The sequence below is a fragment of the Rousettus aegyptiacus genome, unplaced genomic scaffold, assembly GCF_014176215.1.
Source record: "Rousettus aegyptiacus isolate mRouAeg1 unplaced genomic scaffold, mRouAeg1.p scaffold_m13_p_3, whole genome shotgun sequence".
Classification (NCBI taxonomy): domain Eukaryota; kingdom Metazoa; phylum Chordata; class Mammalia; order Chiroptera; family Pteropodidae; genus Rousettus; species Rousettus aegyptiacus.
Window position 1 is genome coordinate 137274763 of NW_023416306.1, and position 20764 is coordinate 137295526.

Sequence of the window (20764 nt, forward strand, 5' to 3'; positions counted from 1 at the left end):
ATTTATGTATAATTTATCTTTTTCCTTTATGATTAAGGTACATGCCAACCTCCAACTTTGTTACAGAAATAATATAGATCCTCAAAAGTCATAGGAAAACTTAAAATATTTTATTGGAGTAATCTCGAAAATTTAAGAACTGATACATCTTTGGTATTTATAAATGTAATTTTTGCGGGTAATTCTATAGAGGGACTTAAAGGATCAGAAAATACAAATTGGAACATTCTAGCACCTTTTAATATAAATAGAAATGCACTGACGCAGAGGTAAAAAAAATCTTAGAACATTTGTTGGGAAACTATAAATAAATTCATTCTTTCCCATTAGTTCTGCATAGCTTCTAACTGTGTCAAGGTTTATGATCTTTAGGATTGTATTTTTTATACTGGTCACTTGTGCTTTAATTTCTTGGCCAAAAAGAACCCATAGCAAAAAATCAGATAAAAGGTCTTAACATATTTGGTTCTTAGTTGAATGAATTTGACCTTTAAATATGGTATAAATGTTTATAAAAAGTTGCTTTAATAAGCAACAATTAAACTTCTATTACCTTTTTTTAAACTTGGCAATAACTTTTGATTTTAAAAATACAGTAGTAAAGATTGAGGTATAAACTTTTCACAAAACATAGTCTTTTTGCACTGAAATTGTTCATTTTGTATGTCCAGAGACTTCAAATGGCCAATTCCTTTTTCACTTCACCTTTGTTTGCAGTCAATGTTCTTTAGGGTCCAGATTTTGATTGTAAACTCCAAGTCCTTTACGATGTCATATTTACTTTCTTCCTGTGAGGGGAGGTAACAGTGTGTGAATATTTTATGAGTTACAACAGCAAGTCTTTTCAAGGGGAAATAGCTTAGTAGGCTGACGCTTTGGGTGTAACACACAAAAAGCTAGGTAGACTGAAGGTAGTAAAGACTGGTCACCCCCATTTTTTTTGGCCATTAATTTTTCCAGCTCAAAGTGGCTCTCACTGGTGATGATGTCAGTGGCAGCAGCTAGTATCTGGGCCAAGGGTAATCAGTTACCAGATATATCCTCTCCCTGCTGATCCAAAGGAGCAGCCTGAGCACGTTCGTTTACCTGTTGGGCAGTAGGGGTAGACTGCAGTTATCCCGTAGAGATGAGATCGCTGCTCTGGAAGATACTCATCAGTAAACTGGCCACTGTCTCTACTTACTGATATAACACCATCCCTGGTAACAGAAATGAATTCATGGGATTTAAGGTTGGATAGAAAAAGTTAAAATAGATAAAAATCCCTGTCAGCCTTTAACATATTTTAAATTCAAAGTGAGTTTTGACTCATTTAGATTCAGAAGATTTGTCTTTATCAGTAGTCCTCAGACCAGCATCATCTGGGAACTTGGTAGAAATGCAAATTCTGGGATGGGACTCAGCAATATGTTTTAACAAACACTCAGGATGATTCTGATGCTATCCTGAAAGTTTGAGAACCACTGGTCCAAATCAGCGGTTCTCAACCCTAGCTGCATGTTGTAATCGCTTGAAGATCTATTAAACTACTGATGCCTGGGCCTCTTGCCAGACTAATTAAATCAGAATAATGGAATAGGGTAGAAGCGCTTAGACATTATATATATATATTTTTGACATTCCCCAGATAACTGGTCTGAATTATAGTATTTTTCATTTTTCCAGGTGGACAACAACATTTAATAAGTCCACAACATCATTTAAAAAATCAATTTCAATCATATAATTAATATTCCTCATGGTGCCACTTAAGGTAGTCTTTTATTCTTTGAAGATCAGATTTAGATTAACATGCTTCATTTTTGGGTGATTTATTTATTACTTAATAGCTCTCCCACTTTTAAGCTACATATGAGTAATACCATTAAATTTCTGGGTGATATAAAAGTATGATTTTAAAAGCAATAACATTTGAATGACATTATCTGCTAATGTGATAATGAAATGAAAACTTCAATAGAGTTTAATTACTAAAGACACTTACTGACATTTGGTAAAACAAGTGGTGTGTCCTCCACAATAGTTTGCCTTATCAGGCTTATCTTTATCTAGACTGAAGCTTACCTTCTCCAGTCCGTGTGGTAGAAGTGATCTGCATAGCTAACAATGCTGAAGGGGTAGTTGAGGTTGTTTTGAATGACATGCCGTCCAGTTCCATCAGGTAGTGTACACTCCAGTTTTTTTGTTCCTTTTAAAGCATCAAAGAGGGAAAAAAATGAGATGCTTTCATGCCATGGGGGTGGGGAGACTCCTTGCCAAAAATAGTGGCAGGTAGATTCCTTCTTAAAGGAAGGAAAGGTAGAATAGGAAGTAGATATTTTTATTCCCATTGCAGTGACACAAATTGGAAACTAAAATATCCTGTTCTGTTACCAGTCTATAGTTCATCTAACAGCACTCTAGTTTTTAATAGAGGTTAAACTCGTAATCTTTTTTTGGAAAAAAAGATTGCATTTAAAGAAAGTTTCTCCCAAAGCAGGGCATTAGAGATAAGCTTTTTTATAATTGATATAATTTAAAGTGTTAGCTCATAAATTATAGATATAACATCTGGATAGATACTTGCCCTTTGTAAGCAATATATAATAGCCAAGTCTACCTTTAAATAAAATCCTATTAGCTTCTAGGTAGTAATAAAAAACTAAACTAGTAACATGGCTCATATTTTTCAGTGTAAAGGAAGCCAATACTGAAAATGTTGTAGCAGCTAAAGAAGTATTTCCAAGTGTCATGTTTCTCATGGAACTCTGCTTTTTAAAAACATAACTGTTGTTTTGGACAACTGGGTTATAATAGTGACCCATGTGTATTATAGTTTCTCTTATTAGATTATAAATTCTTTAAGAATGGCCTTTTCCATATTCTTTAGTATATTAACTAGACATACAGCATCTTTTCGGTCATGCTAATGAAGTCACACAACAGCATTAACCTGGGTATTAGGAATCAGAGCTTATTACTGATGCAGCCTTTCCTGCCACGTCACTTTTCAAAGAATGCCCTCAGCATAATAGCATACTAACTGTTAAAGTGACAGATATTTCTAAATGTATTACAACACTGGCAAAAAAGAACTAGTAACCTCTTGTTCATTTACCTAAGTTTGTCAATTCCAACAGTGGGTAATACTACTTTTTTAATTAAAAAGCATGCCAAATGCTCATGTAGGGGAAATGGCACACAGTATGAAAATGGGTTGGACGTAGTACTAGCCCCCAAACTTAACTGCCTGATTCACACACACCCCCCCCTAAAATCTATTATAAACATCATTACAGAGTGTTCTTCAAAAGTTTACACACTGAACAAAGGAGTAGATTATGTGCTGTACTGTCATAAGTTTAAGCCAAAAGATCTAAAAGATGGGATTTGGCTTTGTTGTAAAATCTGTTAAGAGTGCTGGCACCCGCTGTAATGGAGCATCCTGTATCCGCATGACATCAGTAGTATTACCTGCATCTGCCCAGCAGAGCAGTTTGGAGAAGGGGTCAAAGGTTAAGCCATTGGGTAGTCCGATGTCTTTATTTACTAGAATTCTTCTGTTTTCTCCATCTAAAGATGACGTTTCAATTTTGGGAGCTTCTCGGTTCCAGTCTGTCCAATACAAGTTCCTGTGGAAAATGAAATAGAGGGAGATGAACTTTACTCAGTATGCAGAACCCAAATTTCAGAACCATCTTTGACATTTTACTCAGTCAAAAACACTTTGCTTGCTGAAATTTAAAGCTGAAAGTTCTTTTTACTGATTGAAGAAGGGTTTATTTTTTTTTTCTAGAATTTCATTTGGTAGACTTCCCATTAAATAATGGCAAGAGTTTCTCAAGGTACAGAAATCCTCCCTGGTTCTAACAAGTACTGAAACACTGACCAAGTTATATGTTCTGGTTGTTGATCTTAGCAATTATCATGGACAGGGAACATCTATTCTCGACTTTTGCTATAATGAAAGGCCAGAGAAATGAAACATCAAGTGTGTGAGTTTTGATTACTCTCACCATTTAATGGGTGTAAACCTTACTGTGGTTTTAACACTGATTGCCTAATGTGTTGCTGATGGAGACCCACTTCATTCGTTTAAGTTACCTCAAACAGGCCTTCCCTGATCATCTGTTCAAAGTAGAACAAAGTGCCTGACACCCAGGAGATCCTCAAATACTGTTAAATTAATGCATTTGAGCTTTTGTGCTCTTGTTCTGAACACCCCCCCCCCACACACACACACACAGCATTGAAATCCAAGGGCTTCTACAGGTAACAAATCAGGATCTACAGGTAACAGAATTAGGGAAGTCTAGCTGACCCTCGAATTGGATCCACAGCAATAGCGCGGGGGTTCACCAGTTCTGTGTGGAAGAGAGCCTTGCGCTCAGAGCCGTCCAACTTGGCCCTCTCTATCTTATCCAGGCCACTGTCTGTCCAGTACATTGTTCTACGAAAGTGGTCAATGGCAAGTCCTTCAGGGCTTATCAGACCTGGAAATAAAACAAAGGCAGAACTAGAGCATTTGCAAATGTGAAAGGTGAATCCAAAACAAGAGATCTATGTTTGAGTAGTCAAAAAAAAAAAAGTCCTGAAGTGTCTGAGTCAGAGAGCCAATTAATGGAGGAACAGATAGCTTTTTCTGCAACCTCTAGTTTCTCTAGGCCAACCTACCAGCCTGATGGTGCTGGAGCTAGGCAGCATCAACTGTGATCACATCGTGAATTCTTAACTATTAGTCCTCCCATTGAGAGCCCTATTTCTCACTAGAAAGGGCTCACAGTAAGAATTACCTTCTCATCCCTTATATATGAACATGTTTGTTTATAAAGAGGCTGTTATCGTATAGCTTAATAAAGTGACTTGCATAGAACTTAACCTCCTCGGTTGGATGAAAATAGAAGGGAGACTTTGGCATAAAACTTGAACTTAATAGAATCAAATGAAATGTGAAGCGTATTCCAGGTGAAGATGCTAACCTGAGTTAATGATTATCTCGGGCTCGGCTCCCAGTTCCAGACTGGCACGGCTAATCGTCCGTCCAGCGACGTCTGTCCAGTACACCATCCTCTCTCGACAGTCGTAGTCAATTCCCACAACTATGGAGCCCTTTGCGGACCAAAACGCAGAATTGGAAGAATTAGGATGCCTTGCATTTCCTTCAGCTCCCTTACTCATGCACGGCTGCAGTGAACAACCTTGCACTGTAGTCTTGCTGGCAGCTGAGCAGAGTGGTTAGACACGTGAGCTATGGATGCCGACTTCTGGGCCACTTACTAGTTGTGTGACTTTGGTACTAAACCTCTCTGTCTTGATTTCCTTCTTTGTAAAATAAAGATAACAGTACTTACATTATATATGGCTTCTATAAAAATTAATACCAAAAATGCTTGTGAAGTGTCCTAATTAGTAATGAGGATGCAGTAAGCCCTCATTAAACACTGTTACTCTTGGCAGTAAAAACAAAACTGACTTCATGAAAACATCAGCCAGTGATCAGAGAAAAACTTAGTCTTAGCAAAGTAAGTTCTCAATATTTTACTGGGCAAAAAGTGACTCCTTTCAAATGTTATCAGCACTTTTTGAATGAGCCTTTCTAAAATTTTCCAGCATATAACAAAATCTACTCACTCTTCCCCTGTGGCATGAGACTTTTTTCCCTACCTGAGGTGCTATCACCCTTTCCCCCAACTCTGTGTCTCACTGCAAAGCACGTCTTTGGTTGTATTTGTAAAAGAAAGTCTACAATTTGATGGATTAAGGAGTTGGGGAATAGTGGTCACGCAACTTTTGACAGGGGAGGTCTCTCCTCCCTTTTTGCTAAATAAATGACAGTCTTTTTAAAAATGCTGAGTCTGTGGTATTTGTTTCCAAAACTCTGCACGATACTGGCTTTATTTAATTTCCAACCAAGACTCCTGCTTTGTGAAGGCCAGCAGATGTGCAAAGCCAACATTTAGAGGCCATCTGGCTGTCCCTGAGGCCATGCCAGCTCCCTTCTTGCCTAACAAGGCCTCCTGGGGCCAGCCTGACACGCCTTTGGGAGAGGAATCAGCATGAGAAACACTAATGCAGGATTCTGCTCCTGTGGAAAAGTGGGCAGTTTATACAGGGGCATCTGAAGGTCAAATACAATTTTACTTGAAAATTAAAAAGTCGTCTGTCTCAGGCAGGAGTACACATCCATATGGGCTTTCATTAACCCAGGGAATCATGGGCTCCATTAACCTATGAAATGCCTTCAAAGTTCCTTGGAGGAAAAAGTCCCAGTTTAAGTAAATTTCCCTAAGATGTGTGTATAACCCATATTCCATTTCTCTTTCAGTTCCACCACTACTACCATAACCACCCTGCCCTCATCAGAGGCAAGTTCAGAGATGCAGTAAAGCTGCCTGACTTGGCTAGAATAGATGGTTAGCCTGAGGTAATGACAATTTTGGTTTCTACCTCTTTTAGGGAAACTTTTACAAAAGAGCATGCTAGTGTTTGTTGAAAAAAATTAAAAACCACAAGCTCAAATCTTAAAAAGGAAGAAAATAAACATCTTTTTATGAATACTGGCTGCTTCTCAAGTTTTTTTGGAACCAGATAAAGAGTTCATTAACAGAAGAAAATGTAAACCTGGATGCTATACTCTTCCTTCTCATAAATTGAGCATGTACCTGGAGTGTAGAGTTTAGAAATGGAATCAGACCATTATAAGTATCAATGCTTTTCTAGCGAATTCCTTTCTCTTTTCATTTTAGAGAAGAGAGCTCTCTTCCAAAATGGAGTGTCCTGGCAATAGGGAGGCTGCTAGCTCAGGAAGTGGCGAGCATCTCCTAGGAAAAGCTCAGTCCACTCCTTTCCCGGTATCACTTCCCAAATCTTCTCTGAAGAGTCAGAAGTTGAGAAGTCGGGCCCATCAGCAGAACCGGAATGGGAGAGGGAGGGGGCTGCAACAATGATCCAGTCATCGATTTCCACTTGGGATTCTCAGCTGACCTGTAGCTAGTCCTATCATTTTGATTTTCAGGATCTCTGGAGATTTGGGGCATAGGGAGAGCCCTGGGGACTTGGGTTAAGAGTCAGTTTTCTCCTCGAATCACCACCATACTGCCTCAATATCCTGACACCTCTGCAAATTCTTTTCCCCATATCTGAAACCCCGTAAACAACTGGAGAAGGCAGCCTTGGGCAGACGTGACGCCCAGCAACAGCTGTGCTTTCTGTGTCAGACCCATGAAGACAGACTTTCACCCAGAAACCCTTCAGGACCTCCCTCCACCTCAGCCCTTGCCCAATCTGAAAGCCCCATGCGGCTCCGCCCCCACAGGAGAAATCTACTTTACATGCAGTGACAGCAGAGTCTTGGCCGCGTCCTTCTGAAGCCTGGTACCATTGAGGGGCAAGTAGCCGATTTGCTGGCCCTGGGCATAGAGCAGGAAGGTGCCGACGGCGGGAGGGGTCACATCAGGCCTGGGCACGGGCCGGACTGTGGGTGGAGCAATCGTGGGTATACCTGCCGTGGGAAAGAGGAGGTTGTGAGGAGCAAAGGGGAAAGGAAACAAGAGGGTGGGGGGAGGAGAAGACAAGTTACTTTCCCACACACCAGAGCGTCCAAAAACATCAAAAGTTCTTTAGACAGATGTGGTCCAGATGTTCCTTAAATTATAATTTCTAGGGTTTTTTTTTCAAGGATCAATTATGTAAATCGCTGCCAATTATTAGGGAGAAAGAGAACAACACATTTCCCTCAGACCAAAGCAGGTTTTGCTTTTTTATTTTTTATGTGAAAAAAACCAGACCCAGTAATCGTGTCAGCTTCTCTGGGGCCCCAGGATGACATACGTCCCCTTTCACCCTGGGCTGGGGGAAAGGGGAGTAACTATATGCTAAACTGAGTTCCAGATGTTCTTATTACAAAAACTGCTAATGGCAAAACCAAACAGTAAATCCAAATTGGGATCATGGGTGGACTGGATTATAAATCCACACGGAAAAGTAGTGACTTTTCATTGGACCTGCTGATCCCTTGTTTGCCCACCTTCACGCACAGCTGGCAGCCTCCCTACAGAGAAACCTCAGGTGCAGCTCCAGGGAGTGAGGGCTTTCCCTGAGTGCTTACATGCAGGGGTGGTGCCTGGCTGGGAGCGGGTGCCCTGCACCTCTCTGCCATCTTTGTCCACACACCAGCAGAAGTCACTCTTCCCATGGCACTGCAGTGGGATGAAGTGGCCCAGGTCATCACACTGGGGCACGTACTGGTCATCCCTGGGCGTGCCGCCATAGTGCTCCAGCAGGTTTTCCCTCCAGCGCTCACAGACGGTCCGGGGCCTCTGGGTGGGCTCTGAGCAGATGGGACAAAAAAAAGCCTTTGATTAGGAGCCAAGGACAGAATGCAGCACAAGATCCCCACGCCTGGCCTCCTGGCCTTCCTCCTCTTAGTGTCCATTAATGAGGCCTCAGCCAAGCCTCTGAACGCTGGACCAGAGCAGTAAAGTGTTCTAAGAAGTTCTCCACAGGAATCAGGAGAAGGGGGTCATCTTGATGTTCCTGTCTTCCCAGGCTAGAGGATTTGCCATCAAGACCCCCCACCCCCACACCTCAAATCAGGAAAAAACAAAAGGAGGTAAGAGCTGTGCAGGGCTCACTCAGCCTAGGAAGGGGTTGAGCTCACTCAGGACAGAAGAGCCCCATGCAGACCCCTCTGCCTGAGCCCAGGGCCTCTGCTAACAGAACACTCGTGGGACTCTGCTTGGGGGCTCAGTGGCCTACATGATGCTTAAAGCCAAAGATTTTTTCCCCTCTTGCTTCAGATTCCAGGACTTGCATCTTGAGAGGGTTATCTTGAGACTGGCTCGTATGTGTCTTAGAAAGTATTACTGAATGCCCTACTTATGTATCTGGCCCTCAGTGTCTGTCTGGTGGAAAACTATATTGAAAGTGTAACTTACAGTCATTGCTGTATGTGAGCAGAGCAGAGATGGTGGCAAACTCCTTGATACTGTGTGGCATTCCAGTTCCTAGACGTCTTTGGCCACCCTGCTCTTGGGGTCATCTTAAAGCTGAACACTTTTCTGTAGGCTCCAGTTTCCCCCCATTTTGCTGTCTCCTTTCTCCAGCATCCTCTCCCTTTCCCCCTTCCCTCCCAGCTCACCACCATGCTTAAACTCCTGTTAGCTTCTGTTGCAGAGCGGTTTCTCTACCTGTAATTTACTCCCAGACTGCTTCCATGGGGCCACTGAGTTTCTGTCCCAAACAGCAGTTCTGTCAGAGAGGACTCTGCTATAGCTGCTTAAATAACTTGTACAGCCATCTATGTAGTGTTACCTAAAGGAACTTAAATTGAAAGTGCTGCTTTGTTATTTCCTGCAACTCAAAGCCTATGGTGTGTAGAATCACACAGCCAAGTACCTACCTGATTACCACCATTTGGAAGTATAACAGAAATCTCAGAGGAGAACTAACCCCCATCAAAGCTGCTCTGCCATAGACTTTTCCTAATTAGTAAACTGCACCTCCATCTTTCCATTGCTCAGGCCCAATCATCCTTTACATTTATCTCTTATTCTCCATAGGTCAAGACATGTCAGCTGTACCTTTAAAATACATTCAGAATATTTTTACTTCTCACCACATCCACCCTTGTCACCCTGGTCAAAGCCCCATCATTGCATTGGCCAGCATGGTGCAATCTAATGACAGCCATTGACCTAGAGCTTCCCAGACTTAAACTCTAGACCTCAGGGGATGAACAGAGTTTTGTTTGTTGTGCCAGGATCAGTTTCCCTGCTCCCATCCTTTTCTCCACCCCCCACCCCAGTGTAAATTGAACCAGAAGCCAGAAAGAGTCCTTTTAAAACCATTTCATGTCATTCTTTTAGTCAAAACCTCCGATGGCTTCAAAGGACAAAGCTGAAAACATTACAGTTGGGCTTCAGCATCTATGGTTCCTTTAGGAAAGCAGCAAGATGGTGAATAAAATCCTCAGAGTTCAAACTCAACTAAAGACTAACCAGGTTTGGAGGAAGTGGATGCCTTTCAGGTTGTCTCCTTAGCTCATGACCCATGGAAAGCAAAGCTTTTTAAAACTTCATGGAGAAGGAAAGACTGACTTTCTCACCCAGATGTGTGTCAAACCAGAGAGGGAAATGCCACTCCCTGAACACCCGCCACCCATCACAAGGCAGGATTCCCTAGAGAAATTCCTAACCACCCCAGGTTCACACTCCAAACTCAGAGGATCCATACTTGGTTACGGGGGCCACCCAGCACGGCACACCTCTTTGTTTGGAGTGAGGACACACAGGACAGTCAGCTTCTGGGAGGTGGCCACCTCACATCACTCACACGTGGGCATCCCTCTCATTCCTTACCACTTGAAGTTACTTCTGAATCCAACCATGGATTTATTTCTCTCTGTTTCTGGTTGGCAAGATTTTAAATATTTCGAAATCTTGGGCAGAGAGTGTTTCCCATTTAAGCTGACCCCATTATGCAGATGAGACTAGTCAGAAATGGCAGCCAAGGCCACACCAGTGCCAAGAGGGAAGTCTGGGCGATGGGAAAGAGTCTGCACTGAGAAGAATGTGTCCCTCTTTTAGTCATTAACTTCTCATTCTTTTGGCTCCCTTGTGAGTCTTTGTCCTTAACACATGCTTGTCTCAATAAATTTAACGGAATTCTGAATTTAACAGAATTCCTTTAAGGTACATCCTAACTATCTGATTTCTTCAAATCCCAGCTGGATTTAAAACCAAGGCTTTTTTAAAGAGAAGGCATGAGTGAAACAAGAGTTTTCTGTTTTTTTTTTTTTTTTGACCTGCAAAATCTTTTCCAAAAATAGGGACAGAGAGGAACTAGGAATACCACTGTGGAAACAAGGTGTATGTCTAGATTAAACATTACCAATTTTTACATATAGGAGTTAGAATCACTAATGTCCTGGCCATAACAACAGTATTAAAAAACCAAAACTGGTGGCAATTCTCTAGCTCTTCATAATCACATACATTAAAGGCCAAGGCTAGTATTTATAGAACCCTTTTTAATAGTCAAAATGGATCTTTGAATAGCAAGCTCATGGATATAGGAGCTTTTTTGGGCTAAAACAGTATCAAACTAATGCTATATTCCTCATAATAAAGTTCTGTATTAAAAAAAAAAAAGTTCTTCCCATATCTGAATAGTTCAGTGAGGAGCAGAAAAACCTGCCTTGGCAACCTGTGGAGCACCCGATAACCACCATGCTCCATCAGATGGCCTGTGCTCAGATGATGAAAGACATGCTTATCTTCACCATCTCAAATCACACAGGCTAATAGGTTCCTGCAACTCTTCTAAAGGTGGCCAGGGCAAGAGTGATTCCCCGTGGAATCACATGGCCTGACTAGCAAGGGCTGGGTTATTAGCGTAAACTAGCAGGATCCAGCCACAAGTGACATACTTATTTTTCCTGTCAATATTAAAACAGCCTTCAGATTGTTCCCTACAATTCGGAAGGCAGAATTAAGTGATATAAAGGTAAAAGAGAAGGTGGTTTTCCTTTCAGACAAAAGGCTGGTCTAGCAAGACCCTCTTGCTCTAACATCTCCTCTAAGCTGCCATAACGGATCTTGGGCAGTGGCCTCAGCCTGACCTACACATTCAAGCTCAACTTCTAGTCTTGTTCTAGACGAAGGTTACGAGGCTGGTGTCCCGTCTGGAGCAGTGATCGCATATGTCATGTGTATATGCCTCCATGTCCCTATAATGCCAATGGGCATATAGGTGTGCACATATCATTCAAGTGTCCCTAGGAGGAAGCAGGAAGCTCATCAGCTCTGAGTCTGCATGGTCTGAGCAGCGGTTATAATCTACCCCACAATCAGCACCATTCTGCTTCTCAAGCCCCAGGCCTAACCCGGTACAAGGTTTATTTTCTAATTGGCTTACCTGGTGGCCCGCAGTGAGGTGGAGTGGAGCCGGGTGGAGTCCGGGTACCAGGGACTTCATGACCATTAGAGTCCACGCACCAGCAGAAGCCAGTGCTGCCGTGACACTGCAGTGGCAGGAAGTGGCCCTGCTCATCGCACTGGGGGATGTGGATCCGGGTGCCGGGATATGCGTGCTGAGCCTGGGCACTGCGCTGCTGGTATTCGCAAGGTTTCAGTCCTGAGGAGGAGTCTTCCAAGGCCCAGGCAGAGGAGATACAAAGGAGGAATAAAAAGCATTGCAACCTACCCACTTTTACTAGCCATCCTCAAAGTCTCCTGCCTGAGGATTTTTCTTCTATAATTAGAAGACAGCATAACATGGGAAAAACAGAAAAGCCCTGGGATTTTGGAATTCTAGATTCTTATTTTAGTTCTGCCACTATCTCCTGAAATCTTAGTTCTTGCAGTCCACCCTGTAAGTCCCTAGCTGACTATACTGTTAAACAGCTCCTCCCCTCAGCCTCCTATTGCTGTCCAAACATCCTAAGAGACTCTGGAGAAAACAAAGCTCTGTTCATCTCCTGAGGTCCATAGTTTAAGTCTGGGAAGCTCCAGGACAATGGCTGTCACTAGATTGTACCATGCCGGCCTGGTTTTCCTAGAGAGGTCACATGGGACCTTACTCCCAGCTCACTAGTGCATATGACTCCTGATTAGTAAACTTAATCTCAATACTTCATCTAAATCGCACTCATCAAGGCAAAGCAGATACTAGGGCAGTTAACCAGAAGTGCTACTAGGTAGGGCAATGGATGGGTCATACTCTAGGCCTCCTGGAATGCTAATAGACAGTGAACTGTCAGTAAACTGGACAGCTGGAGGTAACTGAGGAAAAAATCCAGGGCCTGGGAGATCTTTCAACTAAGGCCTCAGACCTGGATAAATCTAGAGTGGGCTGAAGTGCTGTGAAATAGCACTGAAGGAGCTGGGCATTCTCTGTGCCTAAACTGGCCTCCCAAACCTTACCAGGGGTGCACTGAAGTCCGTCCCCATGATAGCCAGGTTGGCAGCGGCAAGAGAAAGAGCCAGGGGTATTGTAGCAGGTAGCCGAGGGGTGACATCTGTTTTCAGCACATTCATCAACATCTGCAGAGGTCAGATGAGAGAGAGGAGGGAGGGAAAAAAGGAAAGGACGTCATGACTTCACTGTACTTACCCTGTGCTCCCACATGGCCTCAGCACACGTGGATCAGTGATGAGCGAGCAACTTCAGAGGAGCTTTGGGCATGAGCAGAAACATGCTGACACCTGAAGGCAAGCTTAACAGAATAAGTCTAGGGACACGTGAGTTAACCCATTAGACTAAGAATATTCAGTGGAGAAATCACATGTGAGGTCACTCAGATAAATATATCCTGCAGTGTATTTCTAGAGCATCTTTCATCTACAGTGAATTCCAGGAAGTTATTGCCTTTGAACTAATCTTTCGACTATAAATCGCTTCCTTTGAATAATGCTACAATACGTATACGTAACAATAGTTTTTTCCCTTCTTTGTTGGCAGCATCTCCCTGCGGCACTGATTTACAGATGCAGGGGAGCCCAGTGAGGCCCCAGACTGTTTTTCATCTAAGTTAGAAGCATGCATTCAGTCTTGCCTCATCAGAGTCCTACTATCTAGAATGCACAATTAATCAAAAATTTTCTTTACTTTCCACTTTTAGAAGAAATAAAAAAGTGTAAGAAAAATATTAGCGGAGGTTTTGAAATAACACATTAAAAAAATCTAAATTTATCAGGCTTACAAGTACAAATAATTCTGGACCCCACATTCCAGTACCATGAGGATTAATTTTCATATATCTCAAAACTATTACATCCTGAAACTCCAAACAAAAGCCAACTTACATTCCTTTTATTTTATGTTCTGACATCAGCACATTGCTGACAATAGCAAGGCACCCCCTTCCACCCACACACCAAAGAAAACAACAGCAAAAAAAAACCACCTCTGAGAGTCTAACTGTTAAAACCCAGGCCCAGTGGTTGAGATAAGCTATCTTCAGTGACAGGAAGTCTTCCACAGTAAGAGGAGGATAAGGGTGTAGGTCTGATCAAGACTCCACTGAAAATAAAGTAGTCACATCTGTAATAACACCGAAAAACTATTTTCAAAATGTGTGAATAGGAAAAAACGTGGGATGAGATGATCAGTGTGAAACCTAGAAAACAGGAGTCCCAGACGACGTGAAATGCAACAATTCAGTACAGCCCATGGCGAGGACACATCGGACCTGGAAAGCCAGACTTACAGCCCTGAATTCGATGTGGATGGCTGAGACAGAGGTGGCTCCTTACCCAGCCTCCTGTGACTGAGACGGAATCTCTTCTAGGGTTATCAGTGTCACCCTGGCTGTCACATCACTCTCACTGAGCCACTCTCCCATGACGCAGGGGCTTTCCCAAGTACCAGCTAAGTGGACACACTGGACGTTCAACACAGGCCTGTTCACAGGAGAGGGATCTCTTACATTGTAATTAGCAAATTAACATCTCGCTTATCCTCAGGCTTCAGGGAGGTTAGTTAACATAAATCAGTTCTCGTAAGCCCCCAAAATCCTGAATGCTAGACCAAGTTTAAAGCCACCCAGCAAAGCTCTGCCCAGATGAGCAGTTGGCCTCCATGGTCACCTTCCTTTCACCTACAAAAACAGAAAGGTAGTTACAAATTCATCTGTGAGGTTAGACGCAAACAAGGTTTTCTGATTAACTCTCTTCAGTTAACCCAAAATAAACCAAATGAAAACAATTACAACAAAAACCTTATCTCTAATCTAATGAATATGAGTTCTATATTGTCATATTTAATTATCCTTGAAGTTGGCACTGTCTCTTCTAAAGCACAATTCAGATGCCCAGTTGGGCAAAGCTGGTGACCGCCTAGTTCCTCGGGCCTGGAAGAGGCTGTAAAGCTGGCTATTTAGCCAAAGCTGTGAAAATCAACATCCAGCCAAATGCAGGAAATCAAAGCTATTCATAATACATATGCTAAAACTACTTTTCATGGTCACAGGAACCCAGGCAATGACAGGAAGCAGGAATTCCTGAGACACAGGGCCTATTTCTAGAACCCAAGCACGGATCAATTTCTTGTGATTATTTTTCAACTAAGTGAGAGGGGATTCCCCAGAGCTGCCAAGTTACTTATGTTCTTCAAGTCTCTGGCCTAGAATTCTGATCAGACCTGAAAGAGCAGCCATCCTCCCCAGGCACTAAAGTCATGGGGAAACGGTCACTGCTGTAAATGACCACCAGGAAGAAATTCCCCAGAGAACAAGTTCAGGCTCCCTGAAATACGGTCCCTGACACCTTGGAGGACCTCACACCGTGACATAAACTGAGCCCAGTCAGCCCCTGCAGGGCCTGCATGCAGAGCAGGCCACAGCCCGCTACAGGAGTGCAAACATGGAGCGGTTTGGGGGGAGCTGGAGCTTCTGTGTGGAGAAGGAGAGCTCTTCTCTCTATCTCAGGACATCAGGTGTCAGGAGAGAAAGCATGGAAAGACATTCACCTCTTGCAAAGGGAAGAGCTTTCCTAGTATCATTCAGGGAAAAGGCTGCATTTTTGCCTAACAATCACTGTCAGGGGTCTTTAGGGACCATTAGGACACTGAGGTCTAGACAACAGTGTTCAAGATATAGCGAAGCTCCTTTACCATTCAGATAATAAAGGCTAATTCTCCATTCTATCATCTACTAAGCTGGCAAAAACCCTGTTTTGAAAATGTGTTAAAAATCCTCCATTTTGAGTTCATGCTCTGGTGCTTCAACATGCTCATGGCCTTAATTCTGAGCCCACACCCAAAACCAGCTGAAATCCCTTCAAAACAACCACTGGACTCTAGCTTCTCCCTCCCTCTAAAGCCCCTCCCCACCTCCCTGGTTTGCTTTCAAACCACACAGTGAAGTTTCCCGGTGCCAATTAACCTCCGTCCCTCTCAAGACCCCAGCAAAGGCTTTGGCCCATAAGTTCTCACTCCCCACCCATTCAGTCAAGCAGCCCTCTGCTGGTTGTGGCCCTGTGTGGCTCTGCATAACACACCTTTCCTCTAGGACTTATGAGTATAATAAGCTTCCTCTTCTTAAGCCTTGTTCTCTTCTCCTCCTGTGGCTGTACCAGATTAACCATGCCTTACCCAACATCACATTCTTGGAACAGAAAACCTGAGAGAATAATGCCAATAGCTTCCCTCGTTTTGCTTCGGAGCAGAGATGGCTCTGGGTAATGGGCCATCTGGAACCCAGTTCAACTCATGCTTGCTCCTCCCTGGAAAGGTCCCAACTCTAGACAATCCATTTTTATACCTGGTAAAGCTGCCAAAGATCCATAAAGACAAACATGCCTGATAAATATACAGTTTATACCAACACAGGGCTGAAATCAATTCAAATTGAGAGAAGCTAGAAATGATTTAACTCTACTTGGATAAAGTAATTCCTGTTAGTGATTCAGACTAGATTGAGAACCTGAAGTCAAATTGTAGCTTCTCCAGAGAACCTGGTTTTTAACAGACTGGCTGGAGAAAAACCCCTACACCCTTTTATTGCTAATTTGATGGAATTAAAAAAAAAAAGTTTGCTTCAAAAATGAACATTTTTCACAAAATAGCACCTTTGTCTCTATTTTTCTCTAGTTTTTCTATCTCTATGGTCACTAGGACACATGCATACTGTAGCATGCCTTTAAATATGCACATGCGTGCACACACATACATGGGCTAATCGAGTCACCTTCATGATTAGCCCAGCCTGGCTTATGCATGGCATAGATCATTAGGAAAATGACCATTCTCTACCATGACATAGTCTGAAGGGTTAGAAGGCAACCACATGGTAACTAACTGTGGGAGGCAGGTTCTAAGATGTCACCAAAGATCCCTACCCCCTGGTATTCACAGTCTTGTGTCATCCCCTTTCCTTAAGTAACTTGCTTCTAACCAACACATGAAAGCAAAATCGAGAGGATATCATTTTTGCAATTATAACTTCCATCTTGCTAGCAGCCTTGCCGCCACTGGCTTTGATGAGTAAGCTATCTTGTTGGAGAGATCCATGTGGCAAGAAGCTGATGGTCACCTCCAGGCAACAGCTAGCAAAAACCTGAGGCTCTGAATCCAACAATCCTCAAGGAACTGAATCCACGAGAGGCTCTTTCCCCAGTTAGTACTTCAGATAAGACCCAAGCCTGCCGGACCCCTCGACTGCAGCCTTATGAGGGTCCTAAAGCAGAAGACTAAACTGAGTCATGCCCAGGCCACTGACCTATAGGTAATAAATGTGTACTGTTCTAAGCTGCCACATTTTGGGGTGGTCTATTATGCAGCAATAGAAAACTAGCACACAGGGAAGCAAATGATGGCTTTGCCATATTTTTAAGTCTGTGGGTTCCAGAGCAAATTCTGGAATTCTAAAAGCAGGGAACCAGAGAGGTAACCAAAGTCTTAAGAACAGACTAGAAGTTAAAAGGGAAAGAGAATGATTCTAGATGGGATTAGGGCAAGAAGCATCTAACCTCAATTAATAGTCTGATGATTAACACTCATCACACCTAGGCTGCAATTAATTTCAACTTCTTTGCTTTAAACCAAAGACCTAAGGAGATTAAATACTTTATAAGCACCATTTCTGCTGACCTGAGCAACAGATGTGTAAATATGAAATTCTACTGACAAATTTTTTTTTCTCTATGCATTCTCATTTTTTAGAACCAGTAGTGTATTCAATCAAACTGAATTAGTTCCACAGGGTACATAAAGTGTTATTCCCACTGTGGGACTTAACAGAAACAAGGAGTCTATGCTCGTTGCCCTGACCCCCCCTTTATAGATGGGGGTACAGAAGGTACCCCCATCTGTAAAGAGTGTATTGATTATAGATGGAGCTCTTTGGCTGGTCAAGTGTGACAAGCACCTGTAGATTACAAATCTACCTCTTTCTAATTTCAAAACACTTGAGCTCTGTCTAAAGCTGCAGGTGTGTTTGTTTGTTTGTTTGTTCGTTTTTTTGGGGGGGTGACCAGGGCTGAACTGAGCCACAATTTTCAGTCATTTCAAAATGTCGTGTTTTCGAGAAAACCATAAGCAGAGATTCCTTATATAAGTGGCAACTTTAATTGATTAAATAGCAAAGTTCGGACAATACCAAACAGCCACATCTGGAAAGGAGTGGAAGGCTGTGCTGTTCTGACTCATTTGGTCTGTCAATAGCATACGGCTTCAGTCTGCTGGTCCAGCCAGCCTGTCCTGATGAGGAGGGAGGCCAAGCTATTTAGGTCTGTTATGGAGCTCCTGGGACTTACAAGGCTTAGCAAATCAGCTCAGTGGGCCCAGGTGTACAGTGGCGGGTGTAGCAGCAATTTGAGCAATGGGGAATAGTCTGCCTTTTAGGTTTATGTTCCCAAGATAGACCCTTTCCCATTCTGAACCCTTTTCTCACCATTCTCTCACTTCCAGTGTTTCATTTTATCATAATTACTGATGGACAGACAGCATGAAATTGAGTTGCAATTCAATAACATGCCACTGGGTACCTTTTGAAAACCTTTAATGGATTATTTAGATTTACACTGAATAATCACTAAAGTACTACAAATTCCAGTTTCATGAACATTTATACTCAGAGTGTTAGGCCTATATTTTCAGTAACAACCTCACACATTATTTCTAAATTATATTTGAACAGTTATTCCTGCATTCTGGTTTAGTGCTTTTATAAAATACTGTATGAAGTCTTAAAAGTAGTTAGATTTCTTGGAGAAAAATTTTGAGTACCTAGGTATGCCTTAATATCCTTTATATCTGTAAAGTTCCTCTATGGATCTTTATCTATCACTCTCCACAAAGACAGAAGAGAGGGAAAAAAATAGAGAAGAAGAATTACATGTATATTTAGTAGACATTGCTTAAAATATCAGTCCAAGCAGGGGAAGAGCAACTAAAAATTAGGCACGATTGGAAGTGTTAAATTAAGCCATTATTAACCAAAGAGACTGAAAGATGGAGACATCCTAATAGAATACATGACTTTCCCTAAGTTCCTCCAGCCTATACTAGGCTCCAAGGAACATAAGGTTCCAAGCTGACAGACTCCTCAGTGCTCCAAGCACGCCTCCACCAAGGACAACCATATGTGCTTAACAATCCAGTTCAAGGGAAATCACCCTGGGCCCCTCTTTCTGATTCAAAGGATGCCTTTTCTCTTTTCCTTTTGGCAATCCCAAGGCTATCTGAGTCAAAGGAAGTGAGAGAATTTCTGAGATGCCCTGGCTATGTGGGGATGGGCATCCAGGTGACTGTCCATAGTTGCTGAGGCTGACCTGCAGGTACTTACCAGTACACTGGTGTCCATTGCCAGCATAACCAGGAAGGCAGGTGCAGCTGAATGTGCTGCCTCCGTGGTGAATGCAGCGGGCCTGGTCAGCAGGAGCACAGGTATGGCTGCCATCCTCACAGGGGTTGGAAGGTGGGGCAATCACTAAAAAGAGAAGGCAAGGATGTCTGAGTTCAGGTCTGCAAATGGGTGAGCCTTGCTCTTCACAGTGTGATCTGCACACCAACAGCACTGGGATATCTGGAGGCTTACATATAAAGAATGCCCATCCCCACATAGCCAGGGCATCTCAGAAATTCTCAGGCCCCGGCCCAAAGCCAGAGAATCAGAATCTAAATTTTAACGAGATCACTAACAAGATGCTTTGTATGCAAACCATCTGGGTTTGTGGTTAAAACACTAGGGATGAAGATCAATCATCAAGATAGTCCTTGACTCAAGTTTATAACTCCCAGAACAAATGTTACACACAGAGTCTCTACAATCACTGCCACTTTTTCATTCCATTGGGTTAAAAGTGTAGATATCATCTAGCTCTACCAATGAAATGAATTTGAAATTCTAGTTCTTTTAGTTCTACTTTTAGGTCCAAAGTATTTTTTTTTTGAACCCTAGAGAGCGTATATTTATTATAGATGGAGCTCTTTGGCTGGTCAGGTGGGACAAGCATCATTGAATTACAAGTCCACTTCATTCTAATTTGAGAAATATTTGACCTCTATCTAGCACTGTTGGTATTTATTAAAGAGGTTCATATTCTCATTACATGATTGAGCCAAATACCAAGACATGTAGTAATCCCAACTGAGGTGAACATCCTTCAATAACTCAACACCAAAAATATCTGCTTAAAGAAAAAGAAAATAATAACAATAACAACAAAAACAAACAGAAAAACAAGATTGAACTGAGCCATAGCTTTGGGCTATTTCTATGAAAATTCTGTTTTCTAGAAAACCATAGAACAGAACTTCTGTACAGAAGTGGAAACATTAATGAATCCGAGAGCTAGGTTCAGCATCTTTTTGGCCAAAAAGAGGAATGATTTTGGCACTCACAGGTGCAAGTGTGCTGGCCATCTGCAAACTGGTAACCACTCCGGCATTCACACTTGTAGCTTCCCTGCAAGTTGATACACACAGAGTTGGGGCCACAGCGATGGAAGCCAGTTGCACATTCATTTACGTCTAGGAAGAAATAAGAACAGAAAAGCTCTGTTTAAATCAAGGATCTCACAAGTGGGTCTGTGAAATCAGTGTTTTCTCACTATTATGAGGCTTCAATGGGACTAACAGGAGTTGAAATGTAAGATTTTTAAGTACCAGATATGGATGCATGTTGCAGATCATCACAAATAATAAATATTTATTTCAAGTCATTCAAGTATAAGCCACAGGGAGACATATTTTGAATATTCTGAGAATTCTTTAAACATTTTAAAAATACTGAGCATTTAGAAGAGAAGAACTATGACAATTTATTTTTTTAATGTAAAGAAAT

The 20764-nt window shown here is 42.3% G+C and overlaps 1 protein-coding gene across 1 annotated transcript in view; it reads right to left on the bottom strand.

Annotated features, from left to right (window-relative positions):
* Nucleotides 1-91: 91 nt before the first annotated feature.
* Nucleotides 92-20764, bottom strand: part of NID2 (nidogen 2) — a 54707-nt gene continuing 34034 nt past the window's right edge. The window contains exons 10-21 of the mRNA XM_016120815.2: nucleotides 20323-20451; nucleotides 19265-19408; nucleotides 12903-13022; nucleotides 11896-12126; nucleotides 8087-8308; nucleotides 7311-7480; nucleotides 4959-5088; nucleotides 4301-4472; nucleotides 3454-3611; nucleotides 2065-2188; nucleotides 1087-1199; nucleotides 92-788 (exon numbers count right to left, since the gene is read on the bottom strand). Of these exons, the coding sequence (XP_015976301.2) occupies nucleotides 778-788; nucleotides 1087-1199; nucleotides 2065-2188; nucleotides 3454-3611; nucleotides 4301-4472; nucleotides 4959-5088; nucleotides 7311-7480; nucleotides 8087-8308; nucleotides 11896-12126; nucleotides 12903-13022; nucleotides 19265-19408; nucleotides 20323-20451 (1724 nt within the window). The 3' untranslated portion in view covers nucleotides 92-777. The remainder of the gene's footprint in view (nucleotides 789-1086; nucleotides 1200-2064; nucleotides 2189-3453; nucleotides 3612-4300; nucleotides 4473-4958; nucleotides 5089-7310; nucleotides 7481-8086; nucleotides 8309-11895; nucleotides 12127-12902; nucleotides 13023-19264; nucleotides 19409-20322; nucleotides 20452-20764) is intronic.